We start from the raw sequence: 26130 nt of genomic DNA, 5'->3' as shown, positions 1-26130 counted from the left end.
TACTATAATAGTAAATACAGGAAGGTGTTAAGAGTAATTAAAACTAGAGAGGAGGCAATTTTGGGTATTTTTAGAATTAAAGTGGTCATTTTGAGAGTGAGAATTTTGCAAAAATATAAAGGCATATATTTATAATTATTAAAATACATTTTCGATGTGAATAATAAAATATATACTTCTATATCAAGATATAATTTATAACAATAAAATAAATACTACTCTTACCAAGATTTCAACTAAATGATCGTAAGCTATATTATTTAAAAAGTATCGAACGAATGATGCAAATTTGTTCAAAAATAAATTTTAATTCACATTTTTAAATTTCAAACACACTACCTCAGTGATAGCAATTAATTAAAAAAAATATAAGGCAGAATTGATTTAATCTTTATTATATATAAATACTAATACAAAACATACACAAGTATTATAATATCACTTTTTAATAAATACTAATCACTACTACTCTCTGATAATTCAGCATCTTCTTTAGGCTCTCTCGCTTTCCTTTTTTGGTGTTTTATGAATCCAGGCCCTTTTTTGGATTTTCTAAACAATTCTATTGCCTTCAATTTATTCTTAAGTAAAATATTTTTGTCAGCCTCTCTTTGTGGAATAATATCGCTTTTTCTCATATTGTCCATAATTTCCATTTGTTTTTTTAGTTTTTCTTCTATTTTATCAGCAGGTACAATTCTTATATCCAATGTTTGATCAACTATTTCACTTTTTTGCTTTTTGTTTTTTCCCGTTTTAGTATTGCATGCCTTTTCCTTTAATTTTCTTTTTGTACCTTTGAGCTCACTGTCGTTGCTCATACAAACATCTTGCACGTCAGCCTTATCTTCTTCGAATGATTTATCTTTTTCGATTATATCAATGGCTTTTTTAACTCTTTTACTCATTTTTAAATTAGCAACATCAGACTTGAATTCAGTGTTAAAGAATGAATTTATAGACAGCTGTGAAACCTTTGAGTTCATTTTATTTATGACTGGTTTTAGAATTTCTTCTGTCTTTTCTCTCGTCCAACTGAATTTTCTCTTAGCATAATCCACTAAAGATGGTAAATCAGGTTTTCCCCAACTGAAAGTTTCTTTACTAGTTTCAACTTCTGGACACAGATATGCTTCAATTATCTGCAAAAGTTTAATAAATATATTATCCTGCAATATATTTATACATTACATGTTTCATAAACTTACCATATGATCAGGAAATTCTTCAGTAAGGGAAATATTCTTCAATTTCTTCCTGAGATTAGCGTGATATAATGCATTTTTGGTATGCAACCATGCCTTGAATTTCTTCAACCCGCTCAGTAATTCGGCATACGGTGGTTTTATCTCGTTTTTATTCGAAGGAAAGGCAGCTAATATTTCTAAGGCAGTTACAGGTCCAACTCCTGATATTCCATTTGTATAATCACTACCGACGAGCATCGCTAACAATATTAAATCTTCTCTTTTTAATTCTAAAATGAAAATAATCACAGTTAAACTTATAGTTAATAAGCATATTTAATATATCAATTGGATACTAACTGAAGGAACTTTCGATATTTTCTGAAATAAATTTTAGCACGTGTTTTTCATGATCAAAGAAATTTCTGTATACTGTCTTTCCCCCAAATAACCATATATCGCTGTCGTCAGTTATGGTACCGTTCGTTAATTTTATAGATTCTAAAAACGCACATTGTGCTTCAGCTTCCATCGGCGCTACGATGAAAGGGACGCCAAACAATTTCAATAACTCTTGAGCTTCTTGCGTCATTTGATCCGTCACATTCGAACCCATTCTATCTAATTTGTTCTGCTCAGATACGAGCGTATCTCTTTCTTCTTCAAGATCATCTGCCATCGAAAGCATCATTTCTTTGGTAAGAGTTGGTTTTGGCAGTGGTGGATTTTTAATCTTAACTTCTTCGCTTTCATCCTTGCTTACATTTAATTTTACATTTTGTACGTTATTGATTCGATCATTTAAAACTGTTTTAGTTTTTTCAAACATTTTCTCAGTGGTATCATCGATAATTATTTTAGGTTTGTCTTCTTCTTTGCGTGGCTCAGTAGGAATGTAATCTAAGTTATCTATACAATCGACAATTTTTTTCTTGAGATTTTCAGCAATGGTTTTTTTCAATTGTTCAAGCTTTAAATCATCACAGTCTTTAAATACATCAGCAAATATATCGTCATCAGGCTTTATTTGGACACTTTGTTCCACATTGGGTGAATTTTCTGGAACTTCCTCAAAAGAATCAGAGTCTGATTCTGAAGATTTTAATTCACTTTCTTTTTGCTTTTTATCTGAATCACACACTATCGAAGATTTATCAGTAATTTCTTCCAAAGAATCAGATTCTGAAAATCTCAAATTAATTTTGCTCGTACTCGGTTTTTCTAAAACGTCTTCGAAACAATCTGAATCTGATTCCGATGCCGTTAAATCATATGCTCCTTTAATTTTTACATCGGTTTTTATTTTTTCTATAACAGCGTCTGTTAAATTAACTTTCTGTTGAGGTTTACTTAGAATTTGTGATTTATTATTTAGAATTCTATTTACTTCATGATCAGATAATCCACTATATTCTAACATATAGGCTTTTGCCAAGTTAAAAGAACTAGATTTTCCTTTACTCACATCGGAGTTACTTGTAGAAGCAGTATCTTTTAACTGAACATAATCGCTGTGGTTTTTCAGCGACAACTCAATCGCTAAATTTAGATCACTATCGTCTTCACTTTCAATTTCAATGGGTCCTAAATCATCAGGCACAATATCTACTTCTGAAATATTGTCTTCTGTATTCTGCATTGATAATTTGATAGCAAGTTTTAAATTTTCATCATCATCTTTATCTACTTCTTGACTTACAACCGTAACTGAATCTTTAGAGGTTGACTCTTTTACTTCATCTTTATTTTTCTCCAGTTGTTTACTTTCTTCTAATTCAGTCGCTTTATCGAGAGCTTCTTTAATATTTTTTACTAAGACAAATTTAGCATTTTCATTTGAAGCTATCTGTCTTGTAGTTATAGCATCTATTTTTGTGTCTATCCCTTCTTCGTTCAAAAGTATCTCCAATTCATTCAACGTAAGGTTTCTACCTCCAATTTCCTTCTCCGTTTCCTCCAGAGTAACTTGTACTTGCCTGCGTTTTAGTAATCTATTCATCTACAATTTAAAAATAGACTAATAATAATAATATCAATTTAAAAATATTACATTTAAATAAAATCATACCTGATAATCAGAAAACTGATTGCTATTGGAAGGCAATTCGTCGATACGTCCCCAAGAGCTTTGTTTTCTCGTCTCTTTCAATTCTGACAAAATATCGTGTCTATCTCTCGCCGACAATTTTCTGAAGTCTTCGGCGTTAACATCGATGGAATGTAAATTGATATGACTGAATTTCAGAAATGCAGGATTGTTTCTAAAAATAAAATATAAATTAATTCAAATCCTTTGATTATCCACAATTTTCAGTCGTATCAACTAACTTTTCGTCTTTCTTTTCTTCTTCAGATTCACTAGAAGACTCTGCATTAATATTCTCCAAAACTGGTAACTTAAAAAGATCGTCATCATCATTTTTGGAATTTGTGCTAGTCTTTTTGGTGGGTGACGCTTCGTGGGTTGTTACAGTTCTTATAGCTGCGCTTCTCACTGCAACTTCTAATAGCTTCTTTCTTATTTTATCTACATCACTTCGCATCTTAGCTTTTTGATTTTGACGATTTTGCTAAAATGAATAAATGATATAGCCAGAAAGATGAATAAATGTTATTGCAATAATGTAAAACTCACAATAGTTTGTCTTTTTAAAATGGGGAAGCTTCCATCGAAAACGAAGACCGGCTTGATTCCATAGTATAGAAGTTTGCAGAGTCTTCGAAATAGTGCTAACAGATGGGCGTTTGCTACAGACGCTTCTTTGGAGCCTCGAAAGCCTTTTATTGCTTGATGGAGCCATATTGATATATCTGTGGAAAATAATGTGTAAGTAGAGTAAATTGGTGGGCAATTTACGTAATGTTATTTCGAAGAGGCATATGTACAAAATAAATTAACTAAAATTATACTTTATGCATAAATTATTGGTCTAACTGTAGCATCATTTAATTTTTTTATTTTTGTACTTGTAACTAAAAATAAATAAAATAACAGAGCATGAAAATTTGTGGTGCTCCGCTGCTCTTATATTTTTTTCCGATATTTTATGTTGGTCCATTTTATATTTCAAAAACGGACCCACATAAAATTTATTCTAATTTGAAGTCATCAAAAATTACAATTACTACCGATAGTAGTACTTTCCGTTAGGGTCTCGTGGAAATGGTTTGTATAAGTTCAACACCACTCGCTACATTCAAACTTAAGAAGAAAGGATTCCAAAAAATATATGGTTGTTAGGATCAAAAATATTCACTGACCTGAATAGTCTTTTTAATAGTAACATTTTAATTATTTTGACCTGCAACCAAAAAAGGTTGCCAAGTCCTGGTGTAGACAATGCAGCGAACATGACATGTGCTGTAAACAAATTCAGCGGTAAAGAAACTAATCCTACTAACTTAAATGGTATAAATATAATTAAAAATATTTCACTGAATGAAGAAACTGAAAGACACGATGACCAAGAACTTGACACAGATGTTTATGAACAGTGGGTTAGAGATCTTAGCACCATATTGCCAGCATGGATTACTGAAGATTGTTTGAAATTTCAATGAATGAAGTGTGGCGTTCATACTCTTCAGTTAGCAATCTGGGTTGGATTGAAAAATGAAAATGCAATTAAAATATTATAGAGAATTCTATAGGGTGTTGTCAAATTACGAACATCAACTATTCGTAATATTTTGCTGAGGGTATATGGTCAGACTCATTTCCTAAATACAGTAACTCAATGAGATTCAACATGTCACGGTTGATCGCCTTTTTCTTGTTTAAGATGATTGAGAATAAGTAGCTGCTGCTAGAACAAAAGAACTGTCACTAAGCAAAGTAGAGTTGGAGGAAGTGAAAAAAATTACGTGAGGAACCTTAGAAAAACAGAGATCACAACCGTTACCCTTCATGCTGCTGATGTTACTTAATTTTTACTTTTTTATAAAATAATGCTTCAAACTTGAAATTTTTAGAAGAATTTAGAGGACAAGTTGCTTCGGGAATTTTGTCCTCCATGAGAAGGCAAAGCTTTTTGAAAATACATATTTTCTTGCCGGAGTATATACAGATTTTATTAAGCACACAGCAGAAATTGAAAGTAATAAAATGCCTTGCAAACATTTCCTGGTGATTTAAGAAACAAATAATTTTTGATTTGACAGAAGAACCTTTAATTTTTCAGCTATTACAGCTAAGAAGTATTGATATTATAAATAGGCTTACCATATTTATGAAAATGTAAGCCGGGACAGCTAAAAAAATATAATTTTGGAAATTTATACATTTTGGGATACTGAGATTTGCTTGGTTGGAATGCAGGATGGTACGAAAGCTAAAAAAAAATGAAGTCATCTCGGAAGTTTTGTGAAACTGGGGTTGATAGTATGAAACCGGGATAAACCCAATAAAACCTGGACCGATGTTGTGAAATCTGGACAATTCTGGTCAAACCGGAGCATATGGTAAGCCTACATATAAGCATTAATACCAGGCGCTTACGGTGAGATACATGAGGGCGTGCGTTACGTGCATTCCGCACGCCAACTTCTTCTCACTCACTCCCGTCACAACAGGCAAGCGAGCGAAGGGGAATGTATCTCTCCGTACGCGCCTGATCAATACATCAGAAGATGATGATTTTGAATGAGACTTAGTTAGGGGTGAAGAACTTCGACAAGCTTTTGCAATATACAATTTAAAAAAAAGAATGTTTCGAATTCGAACCCAGGAAGATTGCAATAGAATATATAACTTAAAGTAAAATCGGTGTTCAAGCTATTGACATTTATCCAGAACGAATTCAAGTGTTTAGTGACTTTTTCTGCACTAAAATTAACGTTAAGCAAAAATAGCACGCGACAAAAGACGATTTGTTGTCTGTCATTTTATTCAAGAAAATCAGCGACGGCTAATATAAATAAAAATAAAACCATTTTTATTCACTACTTTATTTTTTATGATTTGATTCTATTAACTCTTTTTATTGTTGTTATATATACATTTATGTACATAGTATATTTTTAATTTTTTTTATTATAATTAGACTGTATTTTTTCTCTCTATTCTGGCCACCATGGCACTTTAATAAATAAATTAACTATAAATAAACAAGTATTTTTTGATATGTGTTTATATATATAAAATATTAAATAAATAGTAAAACTTTATCTGAGCACGGAGCGGAGTCGGAGCAAGTATTTTGATGTCAGAGCAGAGCAACTCAAAAAAGTGGTCGCTCTGGTAATAATAGTTTATAATTATTAAAATAGATGTCATTGATTTGAGTTTTGTGTCTCACTACTTACTTAGCAGAAGTTTATTGTGTTTACCGGTTGTATGCATTGGGCTAACGACGGAAGAATTATAATAAATATGATATCTGGGAGATTGTAATAAGTGATTATTTTAATTGTAGCTCCTATTGATCTTCACAGATTAGGTTTTTCTAGTTTTTCCTAATCTCACAAATAAATAGATAGATATCAAAAATGGCTAGGAGTTCTTAGACAAAACACTAGAAATAAAATGTTGGATTAAGAAAGAGAACTTGCCTTTGAAATATGAATCCACATTTCAAAGTATCAGTCTGTAGTGTTTAGGCAGAAGATACAATATATAATATCGCAAAAGGTCAGTCATGGCCGATAATATTTGAATTTGAAATTTTGGGGTTGTCGCGTATATATAGAGGAGCATATATAGCGGTCGGCGCAGTCGAGCTCCGAGGAGGCCGCTCGCATAACCTATGCGCTGTCATGTAGCAAAGGGTGTCGGAGAATAGAGCGGGCGTTACCGACGGCCAGCACCTCTTCGGCGAGGCGGTCGAGCCGAACGCCGCTCGCCGCCGGCTCGAGCAGCCGCCAGAGGCCGCGCACGCCCATGGTTCCCACGCACTCGCCGAGTTCCCACGCCTCCCCCGACGTGCGCTTTTCCCACGCTGTCGGCCGGAGCTTCTCAATCGGCGCGCGCGCGAGGCGCTCCGATTGGGAAGCGGGAAGGGAGGGCTCCCGCGGCGCCGCCGATTGAGAGGCGAGTCGCGCTGCGTCGGCGTCGCGCGGCGGCAGTCGTCGCTCGGCAGCGGCAGCGGCTGTGGCCGCGGCCGGTGGCCACGGAGGCCCATGCCGCACCAGAACGACCCCATGCAGCCGGACGGCGCCCTCGTCTCGCGCTCCGGCCGCCCCGAAGAGCGCCGCCTCACCCGCCAGGCCATGGAGCGATACCTGCGCGACCGCTGCGACATGGTGCTGGTGGTGCTCCACGCCAAGGTAGCTCAGAAATCGTACGGCAACGAGAAGCGCTTCTTCTGCCCGCCCCCCTGCATCTATCTCTTCGGTGACGGCTGGCGGCTCCGGCAGCAGCAGATGACGAGGGAGGGCGAGCCGGAGCAGGCCTCTCAGTTGTGCGCCTTCATCGGCATAGGCAACTCGGACCACGACATGCAGCAGCTCGACCTCAACCACGGCAAGCAGTACTGCGCCGCCAAGACCCTCTACATATCCGATTCGGACAAACGAAAGCACTTCATGCTCTCCGTCAAGATGTTCTACGGCTCCGGCCACGACATCGGCGTCTTCAACAGCAAACGGATAAAGGTATACGTCAATTCTCACACATTTACAATTTTTCTTTTTCTTTAAATGCATTTTTAGTCCTGCTCTAATTTATCAACATCCAAAATTATTTTTTACATTATAGAGTTAATTGTCTCTTCGCGTAAAACAATTTATCAATAATAACTAAGGAACTATATTATCTATTTCAAATTTTACTCCAGTTCTATTTTTCAATTTTGTGAGTTAACAGTAATCATAAAGTTTCATTGTAGTATAAATTTGTTATATATTATCTACTGTTCTCTGATGCACTCTTTTATTAATTTTAATGTAACTGCATATTTTTCGGGGCAGGCCTATAGTTTTATGCACCATGTTAGAACCGAGCTTATACTTGGAGCCGGCTTTTTTTCAAAGAAATATGTTAATTATAAAATCAAAAGTTGATAGATAAAATGAAAAATCAAACATATTGGAAGGTTTCAAAGACTCGTATAGGCAATATAAAACAATTAATTAATTGATTAGTTCTTGACATTCTTCCTGTATTTGTGACTCGGATCTCTCATTGCATATTATATAATAATTATAGAGATTCATCTGTTGATACAATAGTTCTTCATAAACTGGGTATAGAACCTGCCCTTCCTATATGCAGTAAACTCAATTAGAGTGCACGAGTAAAGTTTCAATATTCTTATAAAACTATTTTCTTTCTCAATTTTGTGTTATTATTAATATTTTATTACTTTTAGTATACAATTATAACCTCAGTTACAAAAACTATACTATAGAAAAATGTTGAATAAACGCGATAATTCCTAATATTCCATTAACTGTTATCTAACTATTCTCAAATATTCGCTATTTCTATTAATAAATCTATTATATGCATATCTGTATTTCTTATAAAACACTTTCCAAAATATTCATTCTTAACATCAAACGATTTCAATTGCTCAAGCATACATTTACAATTAGTAAATCTGGCACTTTCCTGTTATCAAGGATCAAATTTATTCTAAAAAAATATTTATTCATTTTATTTATTTATATACAATTATAAATGATATTTTTAAGTCGATTCGTTGGAGAGAATTATTCATGGGGTGTTCACTGTTCTGAAATCAATAAAATCGTGCTGACACGATTATATTGCTTTTGACGTGAATTTTTGCTTTCTGAGAAGTGATAATTGTTTTTGCATCTTCCTATTGGCCAAAATTCGGTTTGAATATACTTTGACCAATACTCTCTTATCAAAAGTCCATATTAATATCAGTAAAGATAGCTGTTATATTTTTAAAAGAGTGTAATATTTAAGTGCAGGCAAACTATGGATCAAGATGCTAGATGCGATGTCTCTTTGTACTTTTTCTTCCGCTTATAATAATATAAAATGAGAGATGAGTTTGTATTTTTGACTAGTCTTAGAACTTTCATTTGGTCGTTTCTTTCATTAAGTTGGGTTTATTTAATTCCTGTAGGCCAGGTTTGGGTTTGAACAGCATATGGACGTTTGGCTACTGTCAAATTGAGTTTCATAGACATTTTAGAGCAGCACTTAATTTCACTATCGCCTATTAGTTGAATTATATTTTCGCTAGTATTAATATATATCTACTGATGAAGATGTATTTGGACTTCATTAGTGAAAATATAACTTCATTTAAAAATACACATTCAATATAACATTTATACATTGCATGTAAATAAATAATGAAGTATGTAAAATTGTATATTACCACATATAAAAATTTTTAAATCACCTGCTAGATAAATTATATTTTCATCAGTAAAAATATATATCTACTGGTGAAAATGTATTCCGATATGATTTTACTGAAATGGTGTATATAAAAAATATTTTCGGAATAGATTCGAGACTGTTTTTTTTATTTTCTCTGTGGGATAACCCGAGAATTTCTGGTTTAGAATCAGGGATGTCATTTCCGCTTTTTCCAGGCAGGGAGCAAAAATTGGTCAGCCAGTGGTCATTTTTTCTAATATTTCGATTTAATTAAGATTCATAGTATTTCATTAAGTGACATGCGTTTTCTGGCCAAATTCAAAGGGGGGGGGGGGCAAATATCCCCTCTGACCCCTGACAAATGACATCCCTGATTGTTGTAACGCATTGGGTTAACGATTCTCATTACAGTTGAAGATTTACAATAAATATATAAAATTTCTCACTCTAGACAAAATGTTTATTATATATAGCTATGGTGATTTTTAAAATTTAATTTTAATCTACATAATTTCTCCTGAATATTTTATAATGTATGAATAAAATGTATATTTTTATTACATTTAAAAAATATATAGAATTCCTGAGAAATTTAAAATAGTTTTTAACAGTTCGAGGTCCTGGTAAAAAAACTAGTGCCCACTATTTATATTTTAGAAAACATAAATAGAAATTCAATGTTTTATTTATAATATTCTTTTAAAATTCTTTGACAGAATAATTTATAAACCTGTTTTTATTATTCTGTTATTTTTAAAAGTAAAGATGTTTTAAATATATTATTGGTAATATTGAAACTATCAATCAATAGTTGTGAATGTTCATGGTATAATATTCTCAATTGTAATTTATAGCCTGAAAAATGCAAGAAAATAAAAATAAAGTAAAATAATGGTTCATCTGGATTTCATATTTTTTGGTTTATCCACATTCTTCAATAATATGGATCTTGGAGTTTTTATTTATCCACTAATAAATAATATTTTAATTGTATGGTGAATCATCACTAAACTAGGAGCAAAATGAGATGAGATTATTTTTATTGGAAATATAGAATTATTTTTAATGTATATGTTTAATGAATGATTTGAAAAGTAGTCAATAAGGTTTTACCGAAATATTTATTTTAAACCATTTGCCCAACCTTCGGCGTATTATTAATATATTTGTTTTATAAAAAGGTCATATCCAAGCCGTCGAAAAAAAAACAGTCACTCAAGAATGCCGATCTCTGTATCGCGAGCGGTACAAAAGTCGCCCTCTTCAACCGATTACGCTCGCAGACTGTCTCTACCCGATACCTGCATGTCGAAAATGGCAATTTTCACGCGTCCTCCACTCAATGGGGCGCGTTCACCATCCACCTGCTCGACGACAACGAGAGCGAGTCGGAAGAATTTCAAGTGCGCGAAGGATACGTACACTACGGCTCCACAGTCAAACTCGTGTGTTCCGTCACCGGCATGGCACTGCCCAGGCTCATAATCAGAAAGGTATGAATAAAAAATTAGTCAATGTTTGTTGATTTTATTAATGTTTTTTTATTTCAAATGTATTTAGGTTGATAAACAAATGGCGCTCTTGGAAGCAGACGATCCAGTATCTCAACTTCACAAGTGTGCGTTTTACATGAAAGACACGGAGAGGATGTACCTATGCCTGTCTCAGGAAAGGATAATCCAGTTTCAGGCGACGCCGTGTCCGAAGGAGCCCAACAAGGAGATGATCAACGACGGCGCATGTTGGACCATCATATCCACCGATAAAGCCGAATATCAATTTTATGAAGGAATGGGGCCTGTTAGGTAATTAATAATACAGTTCATCGATTCAGTTTTATTTTTGGTATTATAAAGCGTTTATATTTGCCCTTATATAATGTTCATTCAAACAGATCGCCAGTGACGCCCGTTCCTCTGGTGCATTCCTTAAACCTCAACGGTGGAGGCGATGTGGCGATGTTGGAATTGGCCGGCGACAATTTTACACCTTCGCTTCAAGTGTGGTTCGGAGACGTCGAGGCCGAGACCATGTATAGATGCGCGGAATCGATGCTCTGCGTAGTTCCCGACATATCCCAGTTTCGCGGCGAATGGTTATGGGTGCGTCAGCCAACGCAGGTATGTCACATTTTTGTATGACTCGGGATACACTTTCTGTGCGTTTCTTAAAAATCGATTAATTTACAGGTTCCAGTATCGTTGGTTAGGAACGACGGTATCATATACGCCACCGGATTAACGTTCACGTATACTCCTGAGCCCGGTCCAAGACCGCACTGCCCTCCAGTGGACGACGTCATGAGGCCGGAGAACTTGCCCAGCTGGCAGCAGTCGGGAAATATACGATAGTATGATAAAATAATTTTGATACGACAGTATTTATATACCAGTTTTCTAAAATATAAACAAAAAAAGACGATGACTATCAGTCGGATTCAGGAAAATTGGTAGAATTTTTACAGTCAAATCTTATTGAATCAGATATTCTAGTTCTACTCGATGTGATTTCACTGTACAAAATTGTTCGACTGATCTTCGCCGTTGAATCTGACTATAGTTTTTTACGCGACACATTCCTCGCTTCGTTTTTAAGTTCTCGCGTCTAAAAACGACTATAGTTGTGTATCGTACGTATAGTTTTGTTCAGTTAGTATTTCGCTCTTTGAATATGAATTCAGCCAAAGTATTTCAGCGTAGAGCTTTTTACACTCTACGCTATCTATTGATGAAACGGCGTCATGCCATCCTATTTTTATTCAGTAGTGTGATAGTGCCGTCGCGTCGACTTCTCTCAAAACGATTCGTAATGTTAGGTATATATATATATATATATACATATATATATGAAAAAGGTTATTGCGATAGATTAAATAGTTTAATTTTGTAATTTATTATAAGGAGCCCGTGTGTCGGGCTCGAGTGTACAAAAAAAGTGAAAAAGAGTTTATTATATTATGAAATATATGTATATGACGATGTAAGTTTAGTTATTTTTCTATGTACGTACATTCCATTCGAGCGGATTAAATCAAACCACAGTCTGTCGAGTAATCAAATTACTTTATTAATTTAATATTGACATTTCATACATTATTACAATACATAGAACAAACGTGTAAATTCATGTATAAACATGTATTTTTTTTTATATAAATTTTTAATATATATATATATATGTAATAAAAATATATTAAATCGAACAATATAAATTAGTTGAAATTGTCATATTTTTCCAACAACATAATGTATAATATATACATAGTGTACAAAAACAATTAAATAATATTATAAATATTTTGGCCGTGCGTCGATAAAGCGAAAAACAAAGTATTTTAAAAACAGAGTATTTGTATTATATAAGACACGATTTTTATATATATATATATATATATATTTTTATATAGCTGATCGCTTTTACGGCTCGCACGACACCTTTTCGCTTATCCGAGGAATCAATTTTTATATATATATGTAATATAAATCAAGTTTACGTCACGATTCCTAGTTAACCTGATGTGGGAACAACCGCGTACAAAAGAAGTTTTATTTTGACTGTGAGAATGAGCATGAAAACAATGAACTCATTAGCGAACACGTTAATATAGTATATATAAACGTACACAAGCAAGCGCTGTTATACATATACAATATATAGAAGACTCGTTTTTTATGAATAAATTATATTTAAGTGATGTTCTCATGCTTTAAGACTAAAGGAATGTAAATTATAAAGCCAACTCGGGTTTATTGAGTTACGCTCTGGTGCACTCGTCTACAAGGCTTCATTGGGTGAATATTTTTTTTTATACATATATATAAAAATGTACGTATGTAATTATTACATTCTCGAATCTTGCAAAATTATTTATATTCAATTAAAAAAATGCGGCGTTTCTCAAAGTATCAAATCATATCAAATCAATAAAATGAATTCATTCCGATCTTATTTTGGAAACGCTGTATTTGTGTACGTATATGCATGCAAGGTTTATTTTTGTTTTAAATTGTATTATAGTCATTGATATATATTTTTAAATAAATTATTTGACGAAATAACTGGGCAATGTTATTGTCCGCATATCCTTTATACGATACGCTTATGTTTGTTTTCATGTAAGCGTTGTTTGGGTGTTTCTTTTTTTTTGAAATATATAAAATTATAAAGTATACACATTTTCATTTTGCTATTGTACACACCAAAAGAAGAAGAGAGAAGATAAAAAAATATATATACACACGATGGGAATTCTCAAGCCAAGATAACATTCCACACGATGATGATTGTATAGACGACTTCCTGTCTTTTCGAGCACAATAGAGGTCACAGCATTTTACCCAAGAAGAAGCAAGTGTGAGAAATTCTAATTAACTCATTCGTGGGAAATTCTCACGGTTCTCCGCCGTTCGTTTACACGAGATATAAAAAAATATATATATATATAATATTGTTACTAAATTTGGCAACTTCTTTTATATCGATTTTGTTGTGACGCAAATGAAGAAAAGTCTCTAGTTAGTTTTTTTGTTTTATTTTAAATATAATCATTTTGCCTTGATCGTACGCTGTTTATTCATGTTGGTTAACATAAGTGATATATATGAAGTAAGCAAGTCATCCATTTTGTATCCTAAAGACGTTTCGCATAGTAATTTGGAGCCTCTCACCAAATTACCGATTGTCATGTGGAAGTAGGTGTTGCCCGATGACCAGTTGGATATTCTGGTGAACGGATGTGTCACTAAGATGTCCTGGAAAAAGAGAAATGTGATAAGTAAACAACTAACACGATAAAAATAAATCAAGAAGACAAAATTTTTTCATCAAAATGTAAATAGTGGAAAAACAACTAATATATATTTATCATTATTTAATTTTATTGTTTCCAATTTTTTTTTTAAAAGCTTTAAATATAGATGATCAAAACACTAATCAATTACAAAATAAAAAACAATTACAATTTTGCATAGGCATGTGAATAATAAACTTAATACGCTCAACTTTTTCTTTACAATTTAGTAAATTCAATTTAAACCGGTTACCAAGATGCAGATTTAATTTATATGAAAAATGGTTTGATACTGTTAATGTTTGAAAATAAACATGTCTATTGAAATTATTGTTCTATCAATAATTTATTATCTTATCCACACGCAAGAGAAAGCATATTTAAAATATAGCAACGTTGTAATCGAATGGATTCATCGAAACCACAATTATTGATATGCCGTGTTTCACATGTATGCAGTATTGACAATTTTCATTGTAAAATATTCAAGAACATTATAAAATATTCAGACGTTATTCGATAAGATACAGCTTATTAAAAATAGACAATGCGAAGTGTTGGTACCAGTAAAAAAAACATGAGTCAGATAGCTGGTAAAAAAATTATGAATCACTATATTTTTTAACAAAAAATGGAATTGAAATTTTATAATATGATTTATAGTTATTATTTTTAATAAAACTGAAGGAAATCGTTAACATTTCTTAAACAAAAATTGAATAGGCTATAAGAGAATAATTTACTTCACAGTATCTCTCATATTATATTTCAAAAGGTTTACGTAGTTAGTATCTTCCTATATCATCACAGAGTGCAGTGACCCAAAACAGTTAGAGGTAATTATACAGTTTGAGTAGAAACTGTTTTTATGATGTAATTTTAAATTATTTACCAATCACACTTTATTTATTAAATATGAATGAAATTTATTAATAATTAATGATAACTTTCTAGAGCTAATTTGATATGTATTAAAATTTATCCATTAAAAAAATAGTATTTCACTTGAAAATAACGCTATGTCATATTTGGAAGCATAACAAGTTGTTCTCAATATTTTTATAAAGTAATGCATTGTTTTATTTGGTTGTGTATTCAGAATTATATAATTTCTTTCCTTAGTCCTTGAGAATTAATGTCACAGCAATTATTTGTACGATTGTATTAAATTCATTTTAAGATGATGTTTTTTTTAGTTGTAAGTATGTATGTATGTTAAATTTGATTGCATAGTCTGCTCCTCACGTTAGCCCCGGAAAACATATTTTTTATAATTTAAATTCATGAAGATGTTGCATATTAAGTAACACGAAAACTGAATGCTTACACGAAAACTCGATTTTGAGATACAAGTAAATTATTTTTAAAATTTGACTCGATATACGAGCAAAAAATGTATTATGTGACATAAAAAAAAATAAATAAAATATAATAATAATATTAATTTAGGTAATATGTATTTACTATTTCAATTGCCATTATTTATTTCAATGGAAAAAATTGATTTGCCATACAAGTAATTTGAGTTACAAGCTCCGTCACGCAGTGAATTAAAGTCAAGGCAACACTGTATATTGAAAGCTGTTATCACTTATCCAATGGCGTTAAATCACATGATTTTGGCCATGGACGTCATTTCATCTTTTTCCGGGGGGGGGGGGGCAAAAGATGGACGGTCACTGGTTGTTATTTTAATATTTCGATTTCATTCAGAGCAGATATTTTTGAAAAATCAGCATCAAGTTCCTGGTGTTCTAGCACCCAATCTGCGTAAATTTTTCGCTGTCCATAGTTTCTGTGAGGAGGAGGAGGGGGGGGGGAAAATCAGTGTTATTTTTTTAATATTTCTATTTCATTAAAATTCATGCTATTTCATTAAATGACATGCATTTTTCTGGCAAAATTTAAGGGGGTCCTTGTTTAGAATCTACGTCAACAGCAGTAAATCGTGCTGTCGCTCGATTATCTAGCGTTCATATTGAAACTTTTTATAATAATATTACGAATAATAAGTGAGAATCGAATGAAAGATATATAAACCGAATTTTGACCAATAAGAGAGCGCAAAAAACAATTATCCCATCTCAGAAGTCAGAAGTCGCTGGTTACCGAGCGTTCCCACTGTGACGGCGCCGACACGATTTTATTGCTTTTGTCATGAATTTTTGACTTCTGAGAAGTGATAATTGTTTTTGCGTTCTCCTATTGCCCAAAATTCGATTTAAATATACTTTGACCAATACTCCCATTTAAGAAGTCTGTAGTGATATCAGTAAGGATAGCTAACATATTTTTAAAACAGTGTAATATCAAAGTCCAGAAGAACTATAGAGCAATATGCGAGATGCGACATCCATGTACTTCTTCCGCTTATTTTATCCTGAGAGATGAGTTGGCATAGTTTATTTTAGACTTAACCTAAAATGTATTCCGATACGATTTCGCTGAAATAACATATTTAAAAAAATATTTTCAGAATAGATTTGAAAGTGTTTATTTTTAGATTTTCTTTGAGGGATAACCTGAGAAATTTTACTTTAAAATCAGGAACGTCATTTCAGAATATTTCAGGCAGAGGGGCAAAAGTTGGCCAGTCAATGGTTATTTTTTAAATATTAAATTTAAAAAAATCATAGTATTTCATTAAATAACGTACATTTTTTGGCCAAATTCAAAGTTGTAGTGAGTTTTTCAATTTATTATAAAAAAATTGTATACTTTTTTAAGAACTTACTTTCGACGACGGATGGATCAAGCTCACGCCATGCTTGTTGATGGCGATGAGTAGCATCTCCGGATAATTGGGTTCAGTCGTTTGTTTCACTTCAAAGAACGCCGATCCGAACGTTGGCCAGCGATAAATGACTTTGAGGAATGTTATTTTGGCTTCTTCCGGTGACATCCCGGCACCCTGATTGTAAGCTGCCACTATAGCCCGTTTCCAGTCTGCAGCACTCTGGACTTTAATCAGATCAGATGGCACGAGTTCCCGAAGCATTTGTCTGTATAAATAAAATTGATCAAGATGTATATATTTAAGATAATTCATGCATATATAATAATGTGAAACTCACGGTATTGCTTGCAATTCTTGTTTATTTTCACCCCAACGAGCCCGATATGCTAAAGCCGCCAACCTAGCAGCCTCTTCTCGAGTGCAGCGATGATATCCGCGTAGCAATTTAGGTAACTCTTGATGAAAATGAAAGATAAGATCTGCTGCTTTGTCTTTACCGGGCACTGTGTTAGTCCAGAGTTTCTTCATGAAAAACACCTGATAAAAATCACATAATTATATTAAACACTTAATTTTGAGTGATTAAAAATGATTGGTAACTTACCTGGTAGGTGAATTGAGGCGTAGCGCCGTCCCTAGTAGGCCTTGCTTTTTTAATCCAGTCAGTTAAATGTCTCACAAAATCAAAGAAGAAATCTCCCTCAGGCACTGATATTACTTTATCAGCAATTTTAACAAACAAACTAAAACCTTCGCTCGATCTAAGATTCAACCGTTGAGAAATGTTGTGACAAAAATCTTTAGCTCTAGTCGAAGAATCGACTTCGAACGCTTCGTCCGTATCGTCTGGAAAGTATACCTTATGGAATATTTGAGTGGTCTTATGCTGTATAGCTTCAACTTCTACTTGATGCGGTGGGTATTTTCTTTGACCATTTCTCAACGTCTTCTGTAGCCTTTGTAATGAATCCTGAGAGATTGGGTGCCTTCTAGTTCGTAAAAATAGCGTTAACTCTCTCAATAAACTCTGACTGCAAGCAAAGAGTCCAGTAGCCAACCACATCAATTCCCATCCCCTTTCTTCAGACATTCTATTCCTATTATCCGTCAACTGTTTCATAACTTGGCAGTAGATCTCGTCCCTCAAAATCTCATGCTTTAAAGGCCCATCGAATATATGATCAGTATATTCGTTTCCAATCCTCGGTCGTTTTGAAGGAAGATCCCCCATATATTTCAAGATTGCAGCGAAAGCAAAGCATGCTTCTTCTGCAAGTTCTTCTTTGGATATTAATTTTTTTAGAAGTGGCTGTTTTATTGGATCTCTAGAATGTCTCCATAATTCTTCAGGACCTCCCCTTCTTGCCGTCGTGAGAGTGAGAGCTTTCGATACAGTTCGTTTAGGAGGAACTCTGAAGTGATCTAATCCATATTCAGCCAAATTATGAGGCCTATCTCTAGGCTCAGTTCCGTTTATTATCGCCGAAGACAATCTTCTACCGTGTGATGCGGCTTCTAAACTAAACAACGCTAAAACATCTGGCGGTGGTTTTGATAAAGCCGGTAAGACGTATACTGTTTCAGCAGGAAAGTCGCCTCGTTCCATCGTCCGCTCACATCTTCCTATACACCAACCGTTATTTAACACAGTCTCACCTGTACTATCTTCTTCTAAAGTAACCAAATCCCCTTTCAAGAACGATAAGAAACTGGATCCTTCTCCTGGTGCTTTGTAATCTTGAAGCGCAATAACAAATTTAGATCTCTTTTTCAATCCTTCCAAGAAATATACAACTAAATCTCTTATATCCTCCGCATTAGGACTCTGGAATGTGAATTCTTCTCCACGCACAGTTGCGAGACTAAACGTCTGAGTAAAGACTTTGTTTGTCTTCTGACTAGATACAGTTGTAATTTCAGGGAACGATAATTCTAACAGCACCTGTTCTTGATCGTCTACGACATAAACGCCCGTCCAATTTACAGCGATTATAACGTCGTTCTTGGGTAAATTTGGTCCAGAGTTTCTGTACGCTTCGTAAAATCTTGAGAATAGGAGTGGCCATTTGAATTTAGCATAACTGACAACATCTTCCTTAATACGTAGCGCGGGAACTTTTTCTTTCAAATAATAGCTCTTTTTGTACGCCTGTACCACTAAGGCTCCCCATCTATCCACGGCTTTCTCTACACCCGTTAAGCAATAATCTGGTATATAATTAGGTAATAAAGTAAACAGTCTTTCAGTGTTCATGTCTGATGCGTATTCGATGAAGTATTGCTGTGCCGCAATCATAGCTAGATCTTCTTCCTTATCGCATCTATATTCTCCAAATTTGACTCCTCTCACAACTTGTTGATAGATTAAATTTGTTGCAACTTGATCTTCGGTCGGTTCGTGCCAAGGAGCGAAGATTTCTTTGCGGAAGAATAACCGCCACGGAGCGTTTCTCTCTTGAGCGCCTTGCTCTTTGGCGTATTGTTCACATTGAGATATTGCATCCATTACATGATCTCCACCGCTTCCTAACGAGCTGACTTTATCGAAAAGAGCTATGTATAAAGAAAATCCAAACTGATCTCTCAATCCGATTTTTTCTGATAGTTGATTGCATAATTCGCGAGCTGTAGTAGCCGAGTCGGCCAGTAGCGTTTTAGTATTACCATCCATGAACGTTATCGGAAGCATGATCGGCTTTTTAGATTTGGTCGCTTGTAATTCTAACCAAGAAGGAGGTTGGTTACGTGTTCCATTGTTAAACGTGCGCTTTAACCGATCTTCGCAATACGGCGCATATCCAGGAGGTCCTTCTCGAATGAACGCTCTCAGATAATTCACAAACTTTTCACTAGGAGCAAAACAACCGACACACAGTGATAACAATATCCAGCCTCTTGCATGAGATGATTTTGAGGGATTGTTTGAGAGCTGCTTGCAAATTTGACAGTAGATTTCATCTCTTAGTTCAGCTCTCAAGATACCGTGACCAATGATGAAATGAAGTTTTTCTAAATTTGAAGTGGGACGAGACTCTAACCACGATTGATAACTATCAGCAGTATACTCTTCATCCTAAAAATTATAAAAATAAAATCATATAACTCGTACGATAATATTATCAAGTTTTCAAATACCTGCAATTTTCTTCTAACATCTTCTCCTAACTTATTTTTTCTCTTGAGAGTTAACGATACAAGCTTATGTCTTATAGATCTCGGTTTTTGCTTGTTTAAAAACGCCTCTGGATCTAAGCCCATCATTTGAGCTTCTTGAAACTCTTTCGATCTAATAAAGTTTCTTCCTAAAGTTGCCGTTACTTTTGACATGACTGACGTATTATCTCTGTCCATTGTGTGATAGCGAGGTTCTGGTAGATCACCAGTGAAGCGAAGAATGGTAACCCATAAAGCTTGTGCAGCCTGTAGAGATATTGTTAATTAAAATTTTGATATGAGCTATTATAGTAAACATTCATACGTACGAGTTGATCTCCTTGCGTATGTAGTGGTAGTAAGGGATGCTTTAAAGGTTTCCTAGAATACTGGTGTGTGATATTGCCTTGGAAGTACGTCGCTGCGAACTTTTGGAATTTAAACTCTGATAAATCTTCTTCATCTTCTGAAGCGGTTTGCATCGGTGTGATCATCTGAAATATTGTTATAGATACATTTGATAAATTGTCGATAGATTATGATATATAAATAAAGTTTAATATAAACCTCTTGTTGATCTAGGCGTTGTGTTGGTAAATCGTTAAAGACTGACGTTTCTCTAGGTGCAGGTGCTTCACTGCTTGAATCTGGTAAGAAGTCAAACATAGCTTCCACTAGTTTTGAATCGTCAACGGGCTCGTCTTGCTTCCTAGCTGCATCTTGTATGAGGCTCTTCTTTGCTTCCACTTGTTTCTTTTCCTCTATTGCCAACTCTGCTTCTTTTCTCTCCAATTCGTACATTCGTTCCTAAAATTTAAATATAGTTTGAATATCGTATTAATATGAATATTAAAATTTATAGTTACATTATTTAAATATAAAAATTATTTTCTTGAAGAGCGTGATTGCTAGTTTAAAAGCAAATAGCTACTAAAATGCATAAATCATCTATTTGTACTATATATAACTATTGATTTAATGGAATGCGATAGAGAAGTAAAATTACTTTGATTTTGCCGACATAGTAACATTATCTTTCAGATCAGCGATTATCTATCATAGAAATAATTAAATTGAGGTGTAATCGACATAATATAGGTTGTTAAAATAATGAATAGATTATTAAATCAATTCAATTGTGAAAAATTGTAAACAATAACATATATCTACAGCCACTTAAAATCGGTCGAGTTCAAAAGGCCCGAGCTAAAGATAAATACGGGTCGAAATGTATTAGCACAATTGCAATGGTCAATATTAAAAAAAAATTATCAACTTTTTTTATCAAACACTGCTTTGTTCTATTCTGTGTAATTTTTTTATTTACACTTTGTGAAAATATATTAAGCAAAATATGCAGCTAACTGTACCTTATTGTTTCAGTCTTCATGCAGCTTAAGAAAAATGATGTATGAGTGCAAAATGGCACAGTACAAACAAATTATTGGTAAAATAAAGGATGATCTAACTTCAGTTTCCGAACATTAAGCCCCCCCCCCCACCACAAATTTTAGGATATACTCGGATTTTTTATATTAATCGAACATTTAATGTATTTAATTATATATCCTGGACCTTTTGCAGCAGCTGATCCTTTCGGTGTAATTTTCGGATATTTCGGGCGGTATCTCGACTATAACTTGGCGAATGTTGGTTTTTAGGTGCTTAAACGTTTCGGATTAATCTGCGTAGACACGACTTTAGTATAACCCCACATAAAAAATACAATGGCGTTAAATCGCATGATCTTGGCGACTAATCGACGTCACTAAAATGTGAAATAATCCGACCTGGAAACATTTTACGCAAAACTTCCAACATTGCACCCGATGTGTGGCAAGTTGCGACGTCTTGTTGGAACCACATGTCTTCCATATTAATATCTTCGATTTCGAGAAAAAAATAATCGGTTCAAAAATAATTCGACCTTCATCATTTTTAAAAAAGTAAGGTCCAATGACGCCGCCTGACCAGAATGCGCACCAAATAGCATGTAATGCTCCCTTATGAACGATGTGAGATTTTCCTCGCCCATATGTAGCAATTTTACTAATTAACATACGCAGCGGGGTGGAAATGTGCTTCGTTAAAGAAGAAGATTTAAAAAAAATACCAGCATCAATTTCCTGCTGCTCTAACACACAATCTGCGTAAATTATTCACTATGCATAATCTCTGGGCTTAATTTAATGTGTTATTTGAATTTTATATGGGTGCAGGTGCAAGTGCAGATGCAAAATGCGACAAATAGAGCAATAAGAAAAGCAGAGACGTCATTTCAGCTTTTTCAAGGAGGGGGCAAAAATTGTTAAAAATCAGTAATCGTTTTTTTAATATTTCGATTTCATTATGATTTATGGTATTTCATTAAATGACACGCGTTTTTCTGGCAAAATTTAGAATCCACGTCAAAAGCAATAAAATCGTGCAGTCGCTCGATTATCTTGCTTTCATATTAATACTTTTTATAGCAATATTACGACTTACAATAAGTGAGAATCGAATGAAACATATCTAAGCCGTATTTTGACTAATAGGAGGGTGCAAAAAAACAATTATCCATTCTCAGAAGGCAAAAATTCACGGCAAAAGCAATAAAATCGTGCCGTCACCGTCGCAGTGGGTACGATCGTTACCGAACGTTTCCACTGCAACGGCGCCGACACGATTTTATTGGTTTTGACGTGAATTTTTGACTTCAAAGAAATGGTAATCGTTTTTGCGCTCTCTTATTGACCAGAATTCGGTTTGAATATATTTTGACCGATACTTTTATGTCAGAAATCCGTAGTAATATCGGTAAGTATAGCTATCATATTTTTAAAACATAGTTTGATATCGAAGTGTAGACAAACTATGGAGTAATATGCAAAATGTTTGTACTTCTTCTTCCGCTTATTTTTCTCTGAGAGATGAGTTGGCTTAGTTTGTTTTTTGTACTTGATTTAAAGAAAGTTATAAAACTATAATTAATTTTATAGATTTGAACAGCAAATGGGCGTTTCGCAACTGCCAAATTGAGTTTCATAGACATTTTAGAGCAGCATATAATTTCACTAGCGCCTATGAGTTAAATTATATTTTCGCTAGTAGTAATATACGTATATCTGCTGATGAAAATATATTTGGACATCACTAGTGAAAATATAATTTCAATGAAAAATATACATTCACTGAAACATTTATACATCGCATGCAAATAAATAATGATAAGTATGTAAATGTATATATTACTATGTATGGAGAAGTCGAAATCATATCACTTTACTAGCACCTGCCAGATGAATTATATTTATACTGGTAAAATATATATATTTACCAGTGAAAATGTATTCCGATATGATTTAACTGAAATAACATATTTAAAAAAATATTTTCGGGATAGATTCGAGACTGTTTTTCTAATTTTTTTAGGGATAACCCGAGAATTTCTGGTTTAGAATCTTTGAACACGCGTGATTATTGACAGCTGTCTGATTTACAATACTGCCAACATAGGAAACTCGAATTGGATTTTCCTGTATCATTAAATTTGCACTCTGTAGCTAACTGAAGTTTCATGAATACAAAATCGACAATACTAATTATCGAAGTCTAAAAATCATTCAGTTGTACATCATACTTTGTTATAGATGCAAAGAAAAATAATGACACTGATAGTGCTTTATTCGATGTATTTCCAAAAATTTAATGAGATTTATTACCTTGTACCAAAATAGACATTTTAGAATAGTGTGCGTGATGCAGAATATAACTTGTTTAAATAAAGATAAAATTCTTACACATTGCCAAAATAAAATATGAAATATCAGTTTTTTGTATCTTAGCAGAAAAGTAGCAAGAAAAAGCAGTTCAAAAAAAGGATTGGATAGTTGACTAAAATATGATTGGATCATTGCTATATCATATACGGTAGGCATCTGCTGCTTTATATAATTTACATAGTCAAGTGGTAACTAAAACGACAGTTGTTGAAACTAAACTAATAGTCGAAAGAAAGAATAAAGGAAACATACTCTGTAATTTTGCTCGGCAATTTCTTTTGCTCTGGTATTTCCTTGATGTTTTAATCTGAGTTCTTCTTGTTTTCTAATTCTAAGCGCCTCTCTGTGTTGAGTTGCTTCCATTTTGAGTCGCTTGAATTTCCTCATTGCTATTAATCTTCTTACATGCGCTTGTATCTTCACAATTGCCCACATTTTGTGACCGTACGACCTTCTAACCAAATACCCTCGTGCAGCAGCCTACAGAAAAAATATATTACAAACCAAATTGATTTAAATTAAGCAGTACAAATTATTATATAAACCTGTAAAGATACTATGTGTCCTCTTAAATGCCTAAATCTATGAGCTAAAACTCTCGCTCTGATCAAAGCCTGCAGCCTGGCGAAGCCTACTTTCATCTGCACATATCTAATTCTTTGTAATTTACCGCGCCATTGTCTTTGGATAATAATGGCAGCAGCTCTCATCCTTAAAAATCTTCGCCTATAGACCCATCCCCTGATTGACCGTTGCAAAATCAAAATTTTCCTGGTCAGCACCCTATCTCTCTCTTGTTCCAAAAATAGATCATGAGCGTCTTTTAAAAATACTTTAGTATGTCCTAATTGATAATCAGATCTTCCTAAAACTGATGCACATATTTTCGCAGTTGCGGCTCTGCAATCTGTTTTGTGCGATGGAGGAACGCCGGATATTAAAAATCTGTATCTTTCAACAAATTCTTTAAATCCATGTCTTATCGGATACCCGGCTCTTCTTATTCGTATAGTTTCCATCATTCCGGAGTACCTCAATTGTCGGCAACATAATCCTCGATCGAACAGCATCGGTTTTTTATACTCGTTTGGTTTGATGCATCTTATGAAGAACGGTTGACACGTGCTTAACGTCTTCATTAAACTATCTAAGCTCTTTTTAAATTGAGTGGATAGAGTCGGAGTACGTTTTCGTGTTTCAGAACCCATTCCGATATCTTCAGAGAAAATTTGCTGCAAAAATTTATTGTTCGATATGTGAATCAATTGCAATAAATCTGCGCTGAACGTGTCACGATTCTTTTCTAGAAATCCTTTCGTGTCATAAAAAACTACACCTGCGAAATGATTGAGCCCAAAACTTGTGTTTATGTCTGACTTAGGTTTGAGGTAGTTCCTGTGTGATCCGTGCGTCTTGTGCAGCTTTGCCAACATAGTTTGATCGGTTCCCTTCGGAAACTTGGATTCTTCGTCGATCAGCGCCATAATATTTAATTGTTTGATCGCTATAAGATCCAGAGCGTCTTGATTATCTACAAACTCAATGTGCTGCCAATTGATAGCTTCGTGATTGTATTCTTCTTGTTCGAGTTTAAAAATGTGTTGCACGAAGAACTGCTGAAGGTTTTCATTGGCGTAATTTATACAGAATTGTTCAAAACTATTATGATTAAAGTTTTCAAAGCCGAATATGTCGAGAACGCCTATAGCGCTCCTGGCAGACGCCTTTGGCTTATAAATAGCACTATTAATTTTTTTAACTATTAAAATAAATAATCTTCCATATATTCCTTTCACAAAGGCATCTCTCACATCCATAGATTGATCCCTGCTCAGCGTAGACACGACGGTTTCGCCATGTGCGAATAGAGTCTTACGAGTGAGAGCGTCGATCAACGGCTGCACAGGAACTCCTAATAAATTTGCGACTCTCTTCACGTTAATATGTTCCGTGATTTCTGTTGCATCTAAATTATCAATCACTGTCGCTTGATACTTTATATTACCGGTATGCAATAAAGCTGCTAGCAACCTCAATATTTCCCAAATTTCTTGCTCGCTAAATAAGAGAACTTTCATAGCCGATCGAATGTCTGCAAATTCAGCAGTGTCATCACGACCCTCACAAGTAATACTACCACCCTAAAAAAAGTAAAAAATAATATATTATCAAATAATAATTTATACTCGAATACATAT

The 26130-nt window shown here is 34.0% G+C and overlaps 3 protein-coding genes across 6 annotated transcripts in view; 1 reads left to right on the top strand and 2 right to left on the bottom strand.

The window, feature by feature from the left end:
• Positions 1 to 369: 369 nt before the first annotated feature.
• mus201 (rad2 superfamily protein mus201) lies at positions 370 to 7142 on the bottom strand. Of its 2 annotated transcripts, none has more exons than XM_088195876.1 (7): positions 6980 to 7142; positions 3823 to 3998; positions 3516 to 3757; positions 3256 to 3448; positions 1548 to 3186; positions 1209 to 1477; positions 370 to 1142 (listed from the first exon to the last, which is right to left on the bottom strand). In XM_088195876.1, exons 1-7 carry the CDS (start codon positions 7065 to 7067, stop codon positions 456 to 458), a joined length of 3294 nt encoding a protein of 1097 aa, XP_088052002.1. In that variant the 5' UTR covers positions 7068 to 7142; the 3' UTR covers positions 370 to 455. The 2 variants fall into 2 exon arrangements, with proteins under 2 accessions (XP_088052002.1, XP_088052003.1); XM_088195877.1 differs by having other exon boundaries at positions 6993 to 7142.
• A 146-nt stretch (positions 7143 to 7288) lies between these two features.
• Su(H) (recombining binding protein suppressor of hairless) lies at positions 7289 to 11850 on the top strand. The gene is made up of 5 exons (XM_088195878.1): positions 7289 to 7778; positions 10671 to 10982; positions 11050 to 11294; positions 11384 to 11609; positions 11679 to 11850. Exons 1-5 carry the CDS (start codon positions 7305 to 7307, stop codon positions 11838 to 11840), a joined length of 1419 nt encoding a protein of 472 aa, XP_088052004.1. The 5' UTR covers positions 7289 to 7304; the 3' UTR covers positions 11841 to 11850.
• A 1772-nt stretch (positions 11851 to 13622) lies between these two features.
• Positions 13623 to 26130, bottom strand: part of ck (unconventional myosin-VIIa ck) — a 45950-nt gene continuing 33442 nt past the window's right edge. For all 3 annotated transcript variants that reach the window (XM_088195874.1, XM_088195875.1, XM_088195873.1), the window contains 9 exons: positions 24478 to 26073; positions 24185 to 24412; positions 20736 to 20975; positions 20498 to 20662; positions 20151 to 20435; positions 17620 to 20088; positions 17353 to 17552; positions 17013 to 17280; positions 13623 to 14240 (listed from right to left, as the gene is read on the bottom strand). In XM_088195874.1, coding sequence (XP_088052000.1) covers positions 14034 to 14240; positions 17013 to 17280; positions 17353 to 17552; positions 17620 to 20088; positions 20151 to 20435; positions 20498 to 20662; positions 20736 to 20975; positions 24185 to 24412; positions 24478 to 26073 — 5658 coding nt within the window. In that variant the 3' untranslated portion in view covers positions 13623 to 14033. The remainder of the gene's footprint in view (positions 14241 to 17012; positions 17281 to 17352; positions 17553 to 17619; positions 20089 to 20150; positions 20436 to 20497; positions 20663 to 20735; positions 20976 to 24184; positions 24413 to 24477; positions 26074 to 26130) is intronic.

Source organism: Plectrocnemia conspersa, unplaced genomic scaffold (genome assembly GCF_051122295.1).
Source record: "Plectrocnemia conspersa isolate PC_06_02 unplaced genomic scaffold, ASM5112229v1 ptg000010l, whole genome shotgun sequence".
Taxonomy (NCBI): Eukaryota; Metazoa; Arthropoda; class Insecta; order Trichoptera; family Polycentropodidae; genus Plectrocnemia; species Plectrocnemia conspersa.
This window is presented reverse-complemented; position numbering and strand designations above follow the sequence as displayed.

What these genes read in the sequence shown, in the direction of transcription:
- mus201 (XM_088195876.1), bottom strand. Translation starts at nt 7,067, where the DNA reads ATGGGCGTGCGCGGCCTCTGGCGGCTGCTCGAGCCGGCGGCGAGCGGC. An exon ending in CGAAGAGGTGCTGGCCGTCG is followed by an intron (nt 3,999 to 6,979) that starts GTAACGCCCGCT and finishes TATTTTCCACAG; the next exon opens with ATATATCAATATGGCTCCAT. An exon ending in AAGAATTTCCTGATCATATG is followed by an intron (nt 1,143 to 1,208) that starts GTAAGTTTATGA and finishes AAACTTTTGCAG; the next exon opens with ATAATTGAAGCATATCTGTG.